A 16916-nucleotide genomic window follows, 5' to 3' on the forward strand; every position below is an offset into this window, starting at 1 on the left:
AAAGGCTGAATTCATCACCTGTCAGTCACTCACTCATTGAGCATCTACTCCGCACAATAATGGGCAGGGCAGACGCACCAAAGAGACCTGCGGTGGCTGCCCCAAGGAAAATACAACCACAGGGTTGTCAGAAGTGTCTTCCGTGGGAGCTAATTTTTCCTTATTTTCTAAAAGGTTTGAAAATGAGGTGAAGTGATGTTAAATAAACTGGACAGAGAACTACGATGCTCCAGTGAAAAGCAGGAAGTAAGGGGACAACGTGAACGGTGGCCTCATGGGACGGCTGGGGGTATGCTCCCCGCCCATCAGCAGCGGTATTTCCCTGTCTAGTTCCCAGAGGGAAGGTCAGGTTCAGGGACCATTCAGGGGCCACGAGGGGAGGTCAGCATTTCCAGTTTCCTTCGGATGATCTGGCTTTGAGATTGAAATCTGGTCCTCGTGGACCAGAGAGTAAATCTGTGAGAATGGGACTTGGGTCACCCAGTTCATAGCCGGTGTTCTCGTTCAAACATGTCCCCTTCAAAATTCAGTGTGAGAACTTAATGGCGAATTGTGTTGGCAGCCGCCGCCGCGCCGCCGTCGCTCTCTAACGCCAGCGCCGCCTCTAGCCCGCCGAGCTCTAGCCCAAGGAGAAGGGGGGTAAGTCAGGAGGTCTTTCTACCGTGGCTCCTACAAAGCAGACTGCCCGCAGATCGACGGGTGGTAAAGCACCCGGGAAACAACTGGCTGCAAAAGCCGCTCCTAAGAGTGCGCCCTCTGCTGGAGGGGTGGAGAAGCCTCGTCGTTACAGGCCTGGCACTGTGGCACGGCGTGAAATCTGACGTTATCAGAAGTCCGCTGAAACTTCTGACTCGCAAACTCCCCTTCCAGCGTCGGGTGCCAGAAATTGCTCAGGACTTCAAAACTGATCTGCGCTTCCAGAGCGCAGCTGTTGGTGCTTTGCAGGAGGCAAGTGAGGCCTATCTGGTTGGCCTTTTTGAAGACACCAACCTGTTGTGCTCTCCATGCCAAACGTGTAACAATTATGCCAAAAGACATCCAACTAGCACGCCGCATACGTGGAGAACGTGCTTAAGAATTCACTATGACGGGAAACATTTCATTCTCAAAAAAAAAAAATTTTTTTTTTCTCTTCTTCCTGTTATTGGTAGTTCTGAACGTTAGATATTTTTTTCCATGGGGTCAAAAGGTACCCAAGTATATGATTGCGAGTGGAAAAATAGGGGACAGAAATCAGGTATTGGCCGTTTTTCCATTTTCGTTTGTGTGTGAATTTTTAATATAAATGCGGGGATGTAAAGCATTAATGCAAGTCAAAATGTTTCAGTGAACAGGTTTCAGCAGTTCAACTTTATAACAATTATAAATAAAACTGTTAAATTTTTCTGGACAATGCCAGCATTTGGATTTTTTTAAACAAGTAAATTTCTTATTGATGGCAACTAAATGGTGTTTGTAGCATTTTTATCATACAGTAGATTCCACCCATTCACTGTACTTTTCTGAGTTGTCCTACATGCAAGTACATGTTTTTAATGTTGTCTGTCTTCTGTGCTGTTCCTGTAAGTTTGCTATTAAAATACATTAAACTATAAAAAAAAAAAAAAACCTTAATGGCCAGTGCCATGGTATGAAGAGATGAGGCCTTTCAGAGGTAGTTAAATTATGAGGGCTCCTCAAGGCACTTACAAGAAGCTTCCCAGAGTTCCTCTCACTTGCCCTTCCAACTTCTGCCACATGAGGACTTGGTGTCCCTACCCTCCCTTCCAGAGATGGAGTAACAAGGTAGCATCTTGGAAACTGAGACTGGGCCCTCCATAAACAAGGAAACTGCTGGCAAAGAGATAGAAGGGTTTTTTTGGTTTGTTTTCTTTTCCCTTGAGTAGCAGCATCACATGGGACTCGTAAACATTTGACTCCTGAGCTCCTTCAGGGGAACACCTTCTCACTTCTGATTTTAACCTCAGATTTCCTCAGCAAGCTACCATGTACCTATGCCAGACAGATGTAGGTTATATTTGTTCAGGCGGAAACAGTGGTGTGGGGGAAGTCTGGGAACTGTAGGCAGAACCCTATCCATTGCCCTCAGCTCCTCAATTCAGTGACCATGAGGGAATTTTAAGCAGTTCAAAAACAGTGTTGTAAGCGTGGGTGAGGCTCACTGGTAGAGAGCTACCCTAGTATGTCCAAGGCCCTGGATTCAATCCCCAGTAATGCTAAAAAAAAAAAAAAAAAAAAAAAGAAGAAGAAAGAAACCAAAACCCATCAGACAGTATTTTGTGACAAAAGAAAAAAATATTAAAAAGATTTGCCAAAATGTAATAAATTTGCGATGCAAATATATCATAAGTGAAGACAACCCACATAATGGGAGAAAATATTCACATATACAATGAGATGTTCACAGAACATATTTTCAAATCTTACAATAGTGAAAAGATAATCTAACTTTTAAATGAGTAAAGTACCTAGAGACAAGTCAAAACAATGAAATACTGCATCATACCCAGTAGGCTGCCTAGAATCAAAAACAATAGTACTCTTTAAATGCAGAGAGATAAACCCAGAGGTGCTTTTATCACTGAGCCGCATCTCCAGCCCTTGTTATCTTTTGAGCCAGGTCTCACTAAGTTGCTTAAGATCTCACTAAGTTGCTGAGGCTGGCTTTGAACTTGCAATCCTCCTGCCTCAACCTCCTGAGCTGTTGGGATTACAGGCGTGCACCATTGGGCCTACTAAAAATCCCATTGAATTGACTTCCTCTTCTACAGTGCCATTCTTTCTTGGTCTTTGCCCTTTTGGGGAGAGGGTTAGAAGGTAAACTACTTCTCCATATACCTTAAAGTCATGTTCTTAGCAAACTACATGGTAAAAAATAGAATATATATATATAATTGCTCACCCTATGAAGTCAACTGTGTTCTAAATTTATTGTCTACAAATAATTCAAATGTGGTAAGCATTCTGGTAACAATGTTTAAAACATATGCAGATAAGAAAATAGTAAATTCAAAATGTGTGATTCTATGTAAATTTTTTAAAAATTTAAGCACTTAGGAACATAGATTATAACCTCATTTACAAGTTACACTATTTGAAAGCTACTTTGGGCAACATATATATATATATTATAAGTTTATTATACAGATCTTATTTTGAATTTTATCCTTAATTTTTCCCCAGTAGAAAATAAAACCACAAAAAGTTTTAAGTACTATTCCTTTTATTATTCCAGTGCAGAAAAACATTTCCATTTAAAACAAATTGACATGAATTTTTAGTTTTTAATATCTGCAATGACCAATAAAATGTGGAATATAAAAATGAATTCACTGTTGTAGTATCCAAATTCAATGCATAGAAATTCTTTTCCATCTAAAGCATTTTTCTAAAACTACAATCAAAAAATATGTTCACTTAAAACACTTGTGTGGTAAAATAATAATTTCAATTGATTATGCATATCATAAATAGAAATGTAAGAGATTATATTTCTTTAAATACCACTTGTTTCATGTGTCCAATTTCACATTTCCTAACATCCATTCCACAAGTTAATAAAAAATACAATTGCATGCAAATAAAATAAGCTACTGAAATAAAATAAAATTCAAGGAGAACAAAAGTTAAAATTAACTTATGAGGTAAATTTTACTTTTGTGTTCAAGCATCACAGGTATAAAAACTACCTCTTTTCACAAAGTCATTCAAATGAATATTTTCACAAAGCCATTACTTCAAGAGCCAAAAATTAAGTTAAATAAAATTCCATGTTGCCTAGGTTATTAAATACCATGCAGCATACCATTTTAAGAAAAATATTTAACTTAAAAGGCAGAATTCACTTATATTTTGATTTCTACCCAATTAAAAAAAAACTTGAAATAGTTACTGAAATTCCAACAAAAGTGTATATATTTGTAAATATAAGTGTAATCTATGTAAAAACATGTATTCCCAAAATACTGTAGTGCGATACAAGGTTCCAAGGAAAATTCATCCAGAGTGTAAGGTGACAAGAAGGCCGAGCGAGGCATCCCAGAGCAGAAGCAGAGCAGCCAAGGGACTAGATTCACACACTGCTTTTCTGGAGATGAAAAAGTGCTTCTCAGATCCTCCTACTTGCCTGGGAGTTCTAGGCTGGGTCAGAGTGGACCATCAAACTGAATCACTCCGTACTTCCCAGTGATCAGCCAGTTGGGATCCGAAGCCGCGAGCTGTTCACCTTGCCCAGGCTGCAGACCAACCTGAATTTCAGCTTTTAATGTTCTCAGGCTGCAGAGAGGGGCAGGATGGAAGCCACTCAGAGCCTGATGGAAGGGAACAGTAAATGCCCATTTTCTATCACCTGTCAACTTCCTATAATTCAAATCACCTTTGAATAAAATTAAACATGCCTTTTGTAGTTCAGCATACAAATCAGGGGCAACCTGGGACATAGCCGCATATTCGTGAGGCAAAGTCCAAAACATATGATCATGGTAAACCCATTTACCCATTTTAATATAGTTTTCCCAGTCAACCCCACACTTGGACACCCATTTATGATCATAATATTTTACTTGTTCAATAAGCCAATTAAAGTCACGTATAGTAGTATCAGAAACAAACCATGGAATACTTTTTCCATAAAAATGAATCTCAGTAGCCAGGTTAGAGGACAACAAAAAGTCAGCTAATACTAAATCTGTAAGAAGTTCAAACCCAGAATTATCCAGAACAATATCCACTCTAACTATGGGCACTTCTTCTCTTGTTTCCTTGCATTTACTAAGCAATGACCAAAGATGTTCCATATCATTCACTAAAATAAAAGGTTCTAGATCTTCCAAAGAATTTATTAGGTTAGTCTTCTGAGAACTACTTTCTCCACCTGATAGAGATAAATCGCACTTATTTCCCCAGAGTGAAATCTGAAAAAGAAAAGTACAAAACAGTCATCCTTGTTTTAACAACCAACAAAACTCTGTTATGTAGGCAGTGAAGGGAGGGGTTGCTAGGAATAGTCATAAATTTTATTTCCAAAAAAATCCACCAGATCTATACTTTCTCAATGTAAAGTATGTTTTCATGATGTTCTATCAATAAGGTGAAACAGTGAAATTTTTAGTCAATATGTAATAAACTTGTAAAAAACTGGTTTCAGAGTCAGGTATGCTGGCACATGCCTGTAATCCCAGCTACTAGACTCAGAAGGCTGAGGCAGGAGGATCACAAATTCAAGGCCAGCCTGGCCAACTTAACTAGACCATCTCAAAATGAAAAATAAAAAGGGCTGCGGATATAGCTCAGTGGTAGAGCACCCCTGAGATCAATCCCTAGTACCAATCCCCATCCCCTCACACAAATTCACTGGTTTGAATGATTTAGCACCTACACTGTTTATTCAGAATGAGGCTTTGCATGTTGAGGATATTAAAACATCATCAAATGTTATGGAGAGAATCAAGTTTTGTAATTCAGAATCAAAAGAAAAACCAAAGTTCCTTTTTCCCTCCCAGTCCTCCAGAAAACAGCCCAGTTTTTTTTTTTACTAATTACATTACCTTTAGGACACGGCAACCTGCCTGAGATTTGATTCTCTTTTTTGTAAAATAAAAAATTGGACACAGCGATTTTGCAAGACCTAACTTTAAATAAAACAATATGGAAAACAGATCCACTGCAATCAATAATTTGGATTAAAGCTGAATTAATATTCCAAGTTACTTTGTAGAAAATGATACATAGCCCTATTTTTTTAAGTCATAAAATTACATGTTTAAGACTGCAAGTTCTGGAATTAAACCTGGGTTCAAATCTCAGCATCTTCAATTAACGATCATTGGCAAGTTACTTACATACATACTCTTAAGGCTCAACTTTTGCAACTGAAAAATTAGGCAATAATACTTTCCTCACAGAGTTTTGTGAGAATTAATGACATTATACATATAAATAATGTACATACAGAAGTACTCAATAAATATTGGCCAAAACAGACTCTATTTTCTTTGTGATTTAAAATAAGGAATATGGTTAGGCATAGTGGTGCACGCCTGAGCTCCAGCTACTTGGAAGACTGAGGCAGGAGAACTGTGTAAGCACAGGAGCTCAAGGCCAGCCTGGGCAACATAGCAAGACCCTGTGTTGATAATGAAATTAGAAAAATACATGATCCATCTCAAGAGTATTATTTTTAAAAAGACAAATAAATGAATTTTTAAAAAATCATAAGGCTTAAGTAGTAACAGAAGTGTCCAAAACCACTGTTTTATATAGTTTGAAACACACATAACAGCATAAATAATGGCATTCATTCATCAACTGAGGTCAGGTTCTCTGTTGACCTCCTTCCCACATCCTTCATTTCACCTACACAGTTATTGATGCAATTATTTATCTATAGTCTTTCAAGATTACAAGTTCTACACCAGGAAGAATTGGCCTGTTTTTCCTATCACTAAATGTACAGCATCTAGAAGTGTTTGACACAGTAGATCTGTAAGTATTTTCGTGGACCCTCGTGAGTGCTGACTTTAAAAAATAGATTAACATTCCCTGCAAACTAGAACATTTTAGGCTTCTCTTGGGATGTTAACCTTTTGCTCACTGTGGGCAATAAAAGAAGACAACTTTGGCTGCCTTTATTTGGGGAACAGCCTGGGGTAGCTGGCCAAATTAGATGGCAGAAAACAGATTAGTATTCATTTTTCTTTACAATATATTCTACTTATGGGACAAAAAACATATTCAAAGAAAACTAATTTTTCTATTCTAAAAAAAATCAAGGATGAAAGTTCAAAAGGAAAAAAATCAAACAAAAATTTAGTTTAAAAAACTACTAACATAATACATTATGGTACTTATCTATAAATACTGTGTAAGCTGACAATATTGGTATTTATAGAACTGAGTAAAAAACACATTCAGAGGATCTGATCTTTACCTGCAGAAGATGAAAAAACTCAGTTTTCAGCTGATTTGCATCTAGGTCTTCAATAGTACTCCTGAACTCTTGCAAGTGAGTACATAAAGTAATGCCAGGTTCCTGTGACTCAAAGAAATTTTGGTCTTTGGATTCTTTGAATACATCAAAGTCATTGATTGGTGGACTAAAGTAGAAGAAAAACATAAGTGAGACATTTATATTAAGTCCATATCTTTTTTAAAAAACAAATTTGGGTTAATTGTAGTACTTTAAAGGGAAGAAATTATCCAGTCTCAATAATCAATGGTAACAGATACTAGATAACACAGATAAGCAAGTTACACAAAAATAAATTCCCAAACTCATTTTAATTGTCAAAGATTCTCAAATCAGCTATTTTACTGGAATTAAATCAGATTTACTATGCATTATTAGAATGACAAATTTTGATCATTTACTTATAGATCTTATAGATTTTTAGTGTGTGCATGCCAAATTTTATTCCCAGGTTTTTACCAAAGGCTGTGTTTATGTGATGTCTACATCTTCATGCTGTCCAGTGACAGAAATATAACTTAGAAGATAGGAATACTAACACAATAGCCTTAACAGAATGGAAAAGACATTCAGATGATCTGATGTTCTAAATTAGCTACTTTGCCCAGGAGCCATCCATATTAGGGTAAAAACATACCAGCACTTATATAGCCAAATGATGGCTGCCTCCTTCTGGTCAGTCACCAGGGGAAGTTATACCTTTATTCCAAGGATGCTGCCATTGCGCAAAGCACTTTGGGAATTTTCTTTAGAACCTGTGGCATATCATTAAATGTCCTGTGACCACATGTCTTCCCCTGGAGTCACCTTACTTTTGGAAACAGCCAAAAATCACTCAGAGCAATTTCAGTAAAATAAAATATGTAATCAAATTGAATAGACCCAGTTTTGGCCTTTATTAAAGGGTGACAAAAATAATAAAACTAATTTTTCTTTTTGAAGCTGTAAACTGGCTCTTAAAGAAAATCCAAAGAATACAAAGCTATTTTTAGCAATGACAGCACTGCTGAAATCAATTAAGTCTCTCAAGGTGACTTAAAACAACAAAATCCATTTAGATGCAGATATTCAAATGCAGGGTCAGCAAACCTCAGCTTGCAAACTATCAGGCCCACCACCTGTGTTCTATAATAGGCAAACTAAAAATGATTTTCACACTTATGAATGATTACAAAGCAAAAGAAAAGCAATATTTTGTGACATGTAGAATTCAAATTTCAGTGTTCATAAATGAAGTTTTCCCGCAACACAGCCATGCTCATTTATTTACATATAGCTTATGGCTACTTTCACACAATGGCAGAGCTGAGCAGCGGCAACACACACCATATGGCCCACAAAGGCCAAAATACTTATTATTGGTGCTCTCCTAAAGAATGTTATGGCAACACATGTTCTTATGTTTTATTAACAAATCATTCATAAACTGATAATGAACCTTATTTTAACCTCACATAAATGTTCTCATTTTGAAATGTTTGCTACTTTACAATCTACTGAAGCTATATGTATGAGCACACACCATAAGCTGGTGATTCACTCCTAGATATATTCCCAACAGAAATACATATTCTAATTAAAAATGTGATGGAATGTTTGTATCTGCATTCTTCATAATAACCCCAAACAAAATACGGAACTAAACATTAAGATACTATGTGAGACAATAGAGGGATTTGCTGTTCTGATGACTCCTTATAAACTCTGAAATACTATTTTTATGAATAAAGTATTTGCTTGTTTCCTCTGTCTCAACTTGATTTGTTTATATAATTAGTTCAAATTAACATTTTTTTGCTAATAACCACAATTTGTTTTACTCTAGAGTCTTTATGAGGATCTTTAGTAGGTTCATACTAGATTCAATCTTATTTCTATTTTGGACAAGTGGATTCAAATTACTAAGAATCTATTCAACTGATATAATTTGTGGAAATATCCAACAGCAAATTAATATTTGCTGAACTCAACTGAATTCAGGCTATCTCTTGTTTATACTGAAAAAAAAGCACAAAGTGTCTAATCGTTTGCTCTTTAACAGTTATACACTTACCTCTGGATAATTGCTTCATGAATTCTACGATACATGTAGCATTCTACATACAACCACGGTGAGTAGAACCAACTTGGTGTCCTATCACTTTCCCTTAAAAGACTCTGTTGATATTCTAGGTACTGATTCCATAAGTCCGTATCAACATAGTTCTCAACCAAAGGGATGATTGGTTTATCTGTTTGCAATTCATTTCGTAACTTAGAAAGAAGAGAAATAGCTTTCTTTTCAGCTTCTATGCCTTCCTGAGGGGGGAAAAATGACAGTGAGTGTGTGCCTGTGTGTATAATTCCTCTAGGGTGGTATATTTTTATGATAAGGACGTAATTTAAGAAGGAAAGAAAAATCCTGTATTGATTTCAAAACTGTTGTCTATGTATTTTACAAATTCCTATAAACACTTAAATTTAGAATTTTTGAGCTGAAAATCAAAGAGAACACATAGATCTCATACTAACATAATCTTGCCTTATTTATCAGCTTTTTAACTTTTTTTAAGTTCTGGCTTTCTATATCTTCAGGTAGGTTGAGGCACCACTGCTAGGTTCCCTGTCTTTTACACTTCTCTGGTGGCACTACTAGAAAAGGAATTCTGGCCTTCCTGAGATCCCTCTTAGCATATCAAGAGGGTTTTCTTATTCTTTGTTCTCTACTGCATTCCAGATAAGTTAGAGAGACCCTGATAGACAAGGCACTGCAGTATGATATCACCTAACAAGCCAACTGGAGAGGAGACAAGTGTCATGGGATCAGAATAAAGTGACACGGCACCTTTACTTTTATACCAGCAAAATTCCTGCCTAATTTTTAAAAAAATATATAAACCTTGTAAAATACATACAGAATAAATGTAGGAAATAATCATTAAGCCTAGCTGAATAATTTTATATTCACTCCCTACCATTAGGCCTATAATGGTCAATATACTCAACACCGACATCTCCCCAGGTTTTTTTTTTTTGGTGGTGGTGCTAGGGATCAAAACTAGGGCCTTCCTGATGCCAGGCAAATGCTCTGAACTATATCCCCAACATCCAATTGTCAATTTTTTTTTTCCAACTAGAAATCTGTTTTGCTGCTAGAACAAAAGGCTGAAACTTTATATACTCTTCAGGTTCAGAAATAGAAAAGGTTGTAAAAAATACGAAGTTTTAGGAGCTAAGCCTGCAAGTCCCAATATGGCTAACTTTCTCAAGAGGAATTCTTCCTTCTCCAAATCTCTATCCTGGAATCATTAGCATCTTTATTTAATAATAAATTCCAAAAACTGAGTATTTTAAAGGGTAAGTACCTTCTTTTTAAAGCAGCAAATACTTGTCAGAGCTAAGAACCAATGTCTGTGTCAATGCCAGTTTGTTATTTTGCTTTAACTTAATTCAAACATTTACTGAACCTGTATGTGCCAAATTCTGTGCTCAGAGCCAAAGACGAATAAAGCCTAGACCCATTTCCACAAGATCCATATCTGCCAATCAGGTAATATAATAGGATGAGCCTTTGACAGGCAGAAATCTGTAGCATGGCTCCTTTGGGGACAAACATGGTTTTGCTGTAGCTGGGGATTCAGGAAGCTTGGAAAACACATGGGACTTAAGTGGCTGTTAGTATGAGAGAGACATGAAGGGAAAAAAAAGCTACTAAGAACAGACTTTAAGTTAGTATTTTATTAGATTTTGTCCTGTATCCAGGAGTGGGAAAGAGAGTAGGGCTGGAGGGACAGTAGAGTCTGCTTTCTCATTCTTAACCGTCTAATGATATAAGCATACAGGCCAAGCAGCAATATACCGAGAGTCAATCATATTATATTTTAGGTCACTCCTGTAGAAAATATTGAAATTACCAAACAATTATGGTAATTTGCTTAAGACTATGACCAAATACTCAAGCAAATGACCCAAATTTGGTTAAATGATACTTGAGTGATAAGTATATATATCCACAAAAAACAAAATTGTGCTTGTGTGATAAACAATGGAACATCAACAGAAATATCAGTGTTCAAGACTAGTCTCAGCAACAAAGAACAATAGGCAGAGGTGGGAAGAGGGGTACACATCCCAGCTACCCAGGAGGTCAAACTAGGCAATTTAGAGACCTTGTTTCAAAAAGGAGGGTGGGACTCACAATATAGTTCAGAGATAGAACCCTGCTGGGTTCAACCTTCATCTCCCATTGGAGCAAAAAAAAAAAAAAAAAGAACAATAGGTCAATAGGTGCCCTCTATTATGTTATGCCAGGATTAGTTCTGCAGACAATATATAGGAGATTGAAGGAAATCCAACATTACATTCAAATTGCCTGTATGCTGCCTTGCTCCTTTCAATTTACCCAGGAAAACATAACCAATCATTTTAAATCTTTGTTGTTAATTCTTAAAAAAAAAAAAAAAATGTATTGGTGTATGTGTGGTCTTTCAGTCTCTTATATAAAAGAATGATTACTGGACTTGCAAGTGTAAAGACCTTTATCTCCAATAATGTAGTTATTTAGAATTTTCCTCACCATTAACAGAATGGACAAGGTGATTTCTAAAGTCCTACCTCACTCTGAATGCCAATGAATCTTTCACAACTTCAATCACATCATGTTAATCAATCAGAACTCATATTACTCTTCACTTTTAGTTTTTCATAGCAGCCTGATCTTCCAGGACTTAAGATCTTAAATTAGTAATATAAATACTATAATTCAGCTAAACTTGAAATTAAAAAAGCTTTTCTGTGCAAGTCAACAACCTAATCACTATTTTATAGCATGATATATATTAAAAACATGTTCCGAAGTCTAAATACATGACAGACTTCGTTGTTAGAGCATCAACTCTTTTTTTCTAAGCTGGAGATGGGCTTGACCCTCAATTATACTTCAATTCAACATATTACATTAAAACCAGATAAATATTTGGCCCATGTATTCATTTTGACATCTTACACAAAAGCAAAAACCTTCAATACCTACTCTCATTCTGTCAAAAAAGTAAAATTAAAACACAATTCTTACCTCTCCATGTTTCTCAAAAAACTCACTTTTGTGTCGATGCAATGTATCAATAGCCTTAGTTAAAATCAGTGGTATTCTGTCTTTAATTGTAAGATATGCAAATGATCTAGAAGAGAGAGTCACATACATTACTTAGTGGCTTTAACACTAAAAGATAGGTCATCTTTTAGTTTCTGGAGTATCTGATTTAAATTAAAATTTCTTTCCATGCAATTATGAAAAAGTAAACCCATTTGACAACTATATTGACAAAAGAAAATCTGAACACTTCTGTTATGTCATGGAAACTAAATTATCCTGGTGCCTCTAATCCCAGTTTTAATCTTTCTTATCTTTCCATCCTTTTCTTTTCCTGAATCAGAAACCAGTTTAACAATGAGATGGCTAGAAAAAGATTAGCTTTGAAAGCAAAGAAGCTCTGGTTCCAGGCTTACTACTTACTAACTTCATCAGCTTAGAAAGATGAATAAGGCAACAGAGGTAAAACTGCGCTAAAGACTCTAATGCGTTTGAAGAATGAAATAAATTAAAAATATTTATGCATCTATTTCAATTCTTTTCAAAGGTTTTTCTTACTACCTTCTCTATCTGCACAAAGAATTCCTCATTCCATTCCACTAAACAAGGTGAACTACTTGTCTTACTCTAAATACAGTTAAAAAGTCAGAGACTTTCCATAAATGTCTAAAAATGAAGAATCCTGGAGATGAGGAAAAATTTACACTTGCATTAAAAAATTAAAATGATTCTTGATTTTAGACATATAAAACCAAGATTTACAGATTATCTATGTGATTAGATTTTAAGAAAACATATTTGATTCATTGAGTAAAAACAGGATTAGGTGGTGAAATTCTGTGCAGCTTTTTAAAATCTATAATACAGAGCTTAGCAGTATTTATATCTCAAATCACCAAACACAAAGTAAAACCAACAGAGTTCACAAGATAGTTTTGAAAAGAATGCCTCTATTCAAATCATTTATTCCAAATTTAATTTGAGATCACTATACTCCTGAAAATTGAAGTATTTTATGCCAGTTTTCAAATTATTGGGCTTAGGTACTTCTTCAAATAAATACTTCTTCAAAGGTTTTCTTAAATAATAACTCTGAAACTTTAAGGGGGAAAAAAACTGCAAAAACACATTAAGACTGTGGTGCTTCAAGTATAGTAAAGCATTGTTTTGGTCTGATATGAATACTAATTGCTCTGATTAGAATTTTTAAAAAATCACTAATACTTTGAAAGGAGGAAGGAACATAAACCAAAGGACACAAATTTTCTAAGGCAGCAGATTCAAAAACAAATGAAGGTCTTCCTTTGAGATTTCACTTTACTTGTATTGCTCTTTTTCTATTACTTTTCCTCATACAGAGGTCTGCACCCTCCCTAAAGTCCCTGGCCAGGTGAGGCCAGAGGCTCCTAAGGAAGTGCTCACTCCCCTTATGTGCAGGACCCTGAGGGGGCCTTGGTGCCTCTCTGGCTTTAATATACTCCCTGGCCAGATAGGTCTTTGTCTTCTGTTTCCTGCAATATTTTGAAGGAATGACCTATTTCAAATAGGAACTTGGCCACCCAATTTATGCAAATGGGTGTTACATTAATCACCCACAGCTTTGCCTAAATAGCCCCAAATCACTGTAAATCCTGCTCCCCATCCACTTTTCCTTTCCCAGATGTAGTCATACATTCTAAACATATTCATATGGTAAACTCCAAAAATACAATTTCTAAATTTTAAATCAATAAATGTTTTATTATTTTTGCTTATCACTTAACTGCACTTAACTTATAAAATTAAACTTCACCATAGGTATGTGTAGGAGAAAACATAGCACTATAATACAGGATTCGGGTTTCAGGCGCCCACTGGGGTCCCGCTACTCCAAGGGGAGCTACTTGTACACACATTTTTTTTGTTGTTTGTGATTATGAGTTAATTTGATCAGCGCCAGGACTAAACACACATCCCCACAGACCTACGATTCCCAACTTTTACAGAGAATTTTACCCTCCCTACACACAAGGGCATTTATTACAGTGGAGAAATCGGCGGCCACCGACAGAGACTGCACAGCGGATCCAAGTCTTGAGCTGGCGGCGGCCTCCCGCCCCACGCGAGTCCGGGGAACCCCAGAAGGCGCCCTGGGACGTGGTTCCCCACGGCGGGACTTGAACTCGCAGCCTCGGGGCAGCGCGCACCCTCCGCTCGTTACCCACACGTTCCCGGCTAGGCCTGGCTCGCCGCAAAAGTGGGCAGGAGAAAAGCGAGACGAACCCCACGTCCTGTCCCGAGAGAGACGCCGGAGCATCAGCCATCGCGTCGGGCGTTACCGGCCCCAACGCTCGGGTTTCGCCGATGGCAGGAAGAGCGAAGGAAGAGCTGAGAAAGCGTGTGCGGCAGCTTAAAAAAAAAAAAAAAAAAAGTGCTTTTGAACGAAAAACTTTATTTGGTGCCCGGACAAGTGGCAAACAATGGCTGGCTCGAGGACGCAGAGATCTTCCGGGGACGAAGGCGACAACAGCGGAGGGCAACGAGTGGAGCGGAATCAGGAAGCGGGCGGAAGGCGGAAGCAGGCAAGGACCGGGAGTCCCAGGGCCTAGGGAGCGGAAGAGGTCGCGGCGGCGCGAGTCACGTGGTCCGGCGATCACGTGGCCCGGGCCGCTCGCACACCGCGGGGGCCGCAGTTCTGTACGCTTGCGCAGTACGCGCTCTGGGAGGAAGAGCTTTCCCGGGACCTGGGTTGGCGGTGTGCACGGCGGCTGCCGGGTGACTGTGCTTTGCCCTGTGGCCCTACTGCGGAAGTTCGCGCCTTTGGCGCTTTCTTCTTTTCCCGAAGAGGTTAGTACACTGCCTTTCCTTAGCACCTGTGTGGCCCGGCACCGAGGTCTCTGCGTTGGTTCCTGGACCCCCGAAGCCTCCCTGGTGATCACAGGTTTCGTCAGTACCGCTGGGTTCCCCTGCCTCTTACAGTGATCTTCGGTGGACTTAGCTGGGAATAAAAAGCACTCTAAGTCAGCAAACACTTGTTGACCCCAGTTTTGAGCCAGAGCATGGTGGTAGCTGTAAAGATGAATAGGGTAGTTTTGCATTCAAGGAATATAAAGGCATACATGAGTGCTACTTGTGCATTGCATCGTAACCTACCTGTAACCGTTTTCTTAATTGCTGTTATTGTTCTTAAAAAGTAGAAATGTGCCCATGAACTGAGTATGTCTTGTATTTCATTTTTAAAAAATCAGCTGATGCCTATGTCTAGGCATTATTGTCACAGGAGATACAACATGGACAAACACAAAAATATGTTTCATGGAGATTACATTTTAGAGGAGGCAGAAATATTTGCTGTTTTATTTTTCCTTTAGCATTGTCACTGATGTATATTTTACTGATTTGCCACATTTATTGTTTGCCCCCTCCCAATATAAGGTTCAAAAGGGATTCTTGTCTTTTATTTTCAGTTGTATTATAAGCACCTAGCTCAATACCTGGCACTTGGTAAGGACTCAGTTCATATTTCTTGTATGGATTAATAAACTAAAAATACAAGATATGCAAGCAATGATAAATAAAATGGAGAAATAGAAAGTGAAGGAAATCAGAAATGGTGCCGATTGTGTGTATTGAATGAAGTGTCTGGAGGAAGGCTTCGCTAGATGGGAAATATTTGAAGGGGATAAGGGAGCTAGGATTATAGATTCCTGGGAGAAGAGCTTACTGAACAATTAGGGTGAAGAGCCAAAGGCCAAGGTGAGGAGCAGAGCTGTAGGGCAAGAGATGTAGGAAATGTCAGAGGGTGGTGAAGAGCCAGAAAATGTGGGTATTTGAAGACATTTTAAGGGTTTGGAGCATTTATTGTAAAAGAAATGTGAAGCCATCATCAAATTTTGCACTGAGAAAAGATGTGGTCCTGCTTCTCAAAGAATCACTTTCATTGGTATGTGAGAAAAATCTATAGGAGGCCAAGGACAGAAGCTGGGAGACCAGGTAAGAGGCTCTTACTGGTTGCGGTGTAGCTTTAGTAGAGCACTTGCCTAGAGTGTGTGAGGAGGCCTTGGGTTAAATTCTTAGCACTGAAGGGGGTTGGGAAGAGGCTATTAAAATAACATGTGGGAAAGATAGTAACTTAGACCAGATGGTAACAGTATCAATGGTGAGAACTGCTTTGAATAAGGCCAGTTGGAATTACTGACAGACTGGGTATGGAGAATGAAGGGAGGAATCAAGGCCAACTCAAGGTTTTGGGTTTTAGCAAATGTGAGAATTGCTATTTGTGAATGGGGAAGACTGTGGGAAGATTTCAGAAGCTCAGTTTTGAACACGTTACATTTTGGTTGCTTATCAGAGTGGTTTAGAGTAAACAGTTGCTGTCCGTCAATATTTAAATGATATATAAAACTGCAAGAGTTGGATTGGGGAGAAAAGTAGCCTAGAGACTGAGCCCTGATGCATTCCATTCTTGAGGGATGAAAAGCCAGGAAAAAACAGAAGGTGCAGTCAATGAGGAAGAAGGAAAACTGCCAGTGTAGAATTCTAGACATCAACCAAAGAAGGTGCTTTAAGGAGAGTGGAGTGACCAACTGCATCAAATGCTTGATATGTCAGGTAAAGTGAAGACTGGGGAATGAGCAAAGGATTTAGGAAGATGAAAGTCTTTGACGACATTAACAGGTGAATTTGGATAAAGTGGTAGGGATGAAAGCCCAAATGGAGTGAGTTTGAAAGAAATCAGAGAAGAAGAATTGGAGACAATGAATGAAACTCCTTTTAGAGGAATAGGAAAGGAACTCAGAAAAAGTGTGCAAGGGGAAAATGGGATCAGGGGAGAGTTAATTTTTTTTAAGTGGGAGAAATTATAGCACAGATATATAGAATGTTCTAGTGAAAGGGAAA

General features: G+C 37.9%; 2 protein-coding genes and 1 pseudogene across 7 annotated transcripts in view; 2 read left to right on the forward strand and 1 right to left on the reverse strand.

Moving 5' to 3' along the window:
- Window positions 1–195: 195 nt before the first annotated feature.
- LOC143401785 (histone H3.3A-like) lies at window positions 196–1393 on the forward strand (annotated as a pseudogene).
- A 1859-nt stretch (window positions 1394–3252) lies between these two features.
- Dcph1 (damage control phosphatase 1) lies at window positions 3253–14431 on the reverse strand. 4 transcript variants are annotated; one of them, XM_076859634.1, is made up of 5 exons: window positions 14301–14431; window positions 12021–12126; window positions 9021–9265; window positions 6929–7094; window positions 3253–4310 (listed from the first exon to the last, which is right to left on the reverse strand). In XM_076859634.1, exons 1-5 carry the CDS (start codon window positions 14339–14341, stop codon window positions 4146–4148), a joined length of 723 nt encoding a protein of 240 aa, XP_076715749.1. In that variant the 5' UTR covers window positions 14342–14431; the 3' UTR covers window positions 3253–4145. The 4 variants fall into 4 exon arrangements, with proteins under 4 accessions (XP_076715749.1, XP_076715747.1, XP_076715750.1 ...); XM_076859632.1 differs by having other exon boundaries at window positions 3253–4913; XM_076859635.1 differs by lacking the exon at window positions 14301–14431 and adding an exon at window positions 14225–14245 and having other exon boundaries at window positions 3253–4913.
- A 281-nt stretch (window positions 14432–14712) lies between these two features.
- Rmnd1 (required for meiotic nuclear division 1 homolog) overlaps window positions 14713–16916 on the forward strand; it is a 44524-nt gene continuing 42320 nt past the window's right edge. Inside the window, exon 1 of one of the 3 annotated variants that reach the window (XM_076858126.2) lies at window positions 14713–14864. The gene's annotated coding sequence lies outside the window, so the exon portion shown is untranslated. Of the gene's footprint in view, window positions 14865–15940; window positions 16011–16916 lie in introns of those variants that run through there. The other 2 variants (XM_076858129.1, XM_076858125.1) reach the window with 2 other exon arrangements.

The sequence above is a fragment of the Callospermophilus lateralis genome, chromosome 6, assembly GCF_048772815.1.
Source record: "Callospermophilus lateralis isolate mCalLat2 chromosome 6, mCalLat2.hap1, whole genome shotgun sequence".
NCBI lineage: Eukaryota > Metazoa > Chordata > Mammalia > Rodentia > Sciuridae > Callospermophilus > Callospermophilus lateralis.